At 56.5% G+C, this 1,521-nt stretch overlaps 1 gene segment (V, D, J or C); it reads left to right on the forward strand.

The window, feature by feature from the left end:
* Window positions 1-602: 602 nt before the first annotated feature.
* Window positions 603-1,202, forward strand: LOC142863510 (putative non-functional immunoglobulin lambda variable 5-48). The segment is given in 2 exon segments: window positions 603-695; window positions 814-1,202. Coding segments are annotated over 2 exon segments (435 nt in total).
* The last annotated feature ends 319 nt before the right edge of the window (window positions 1,203-1,521 follow it).

Consider the following 1,521-nt stretch of genomic DNA (forward strand, 5'->3'; position numbering starts at 1 on the left):
CACATATTTGCAGCATTTTCTGTGAAGGGGTGAGCACTTTAACTTGTAATTGATATGTGTGCCTGCGCCTCTCCTCTTCCAAGATTCTTTCTGACAGTGAGGAACGACAGCGGGACTCACAGAGTTTCAGAACTGCAACCACTGGAGGTGGGAGTCAGCCCATGGGTGTGTGACCAGAGACAGTGACTGGGGAGCTGCAGAGACCAGCTGGGCTCTCAGGTCTCTGGGCCATGGGGAGGTGTGTGCCTGTGACCAGCAGGGGGCGCTGGGGGGACTGCCCTGTGGTCCCTACACAGCTGCTCAGGGAGGACCAGTCACTCCAAGGAGCTTTGGCCTCTGGGCTGTGCCCTGTGCTAACTGATGGGGACTCAGCAGCTGTGTCCTCTTTGGCCGGGCACAGTCCCCTGAGCAGGGCCCTTTGTATGGTCCCAGCAGCTGCTTCCTCCCAGGGCTCCCCCAAGGGGCAAAGCAAAGCCCCCCCTCCTCAGTGTGCAGTGAGAGCTGAGTTCAGCCCAGGGCTCAGGGAGGGGCTGGGCAGTCCCTGGATGGAAACACGTTTGCATGAGCAGCCCCTCCTCTGCAGAGGGTGGGGACAAAAGGAGGCCTGGGCAGCCCAGCCCCACTGTGGGGACCAGGGGCTGTGTGCACCATGGCCTGGACTCCTGTCCTGCTCGTGCTCCTCTCTCACTGCACAGGTAGGGACAGGACTCAGACCCAGGGCGGCTCCTAGGTTCCTTCTGGCTCTTCTGGCAAAAATCTCTGAAAAATTTCACCTTGGTTCCTACCCCAGAATCCATGTGTCTGTGTTTGCAGGTTCCCTGTCCCAGCTTGTGCTGACCCAGCCGCCCTCCTTCTCTGCATCTCCTGGAGCATCAGCCAGACTCACCTGCATCCTGAGCAGTGGCTCTAGTGTTGGTAGTTACCGGATAAACTGGTACCAGCAGAAGCCAGGGAGCCCTCCACGCTATCTCTTGAGCTACTACTCTGATTCAAACAAGCACCAGGGCTCCGGGGTCCCCAGCCGCTTCTCTGGCTCCAAAGACGCCTCGGCCAACGCAGGGATTCTGCACGTCTCTGGGCTGCAGCCTGAGGACGAGGCTGACTATTACTGTAGTACATGGGATGGCAGCTCTAATACTTACACAGTGATCCAGACACACGGGGAAGTGAGACAAAAACCTCCCCTGCATCCCCCTGTCTAGATGAGTCACTAGTGCCTTGCTTGGGACCACATCTTGTTCTGCAAGTGACTTTTATTGTCACTTCTTCAGTCAACATCCAATTTTCCTAAGACCTGTGGATGTGAATACGTCTTTGTTTTTTCCTTAGTTACAATGTGAATTTGATTCATTGCTATCATATTCTCAGTCTCATCACGTCTACAGTGACATCAGTCAGCTCTCAGAGCTCAGCCTGCCCCCAGGGGGATGATGGGTGCAGAAGGAGGTGGTGGCCCAGCTGTGCCCCCGCCAGGGTCTAGGCCTGACTCACACGTGTGTGTGGGCTGACAGCTTGTGGTGC

The sequence above is a fragment of the Microcebus murinus genome, chromosome 22 (genome assembly GCF_040939455.1).
Source record: "Microcebus murinus isolate Inina chromosome 22, M.murinus_Inina_mat1.0, whole genome shotgun sequence".
Classification (NCBI taxonomy): domain Eukaryota; kingdom Metazoa; phylum Chordata; class Mammalia; order Primates; family Cheirogaleidae; genus Microcebus; species Microcebus murinus.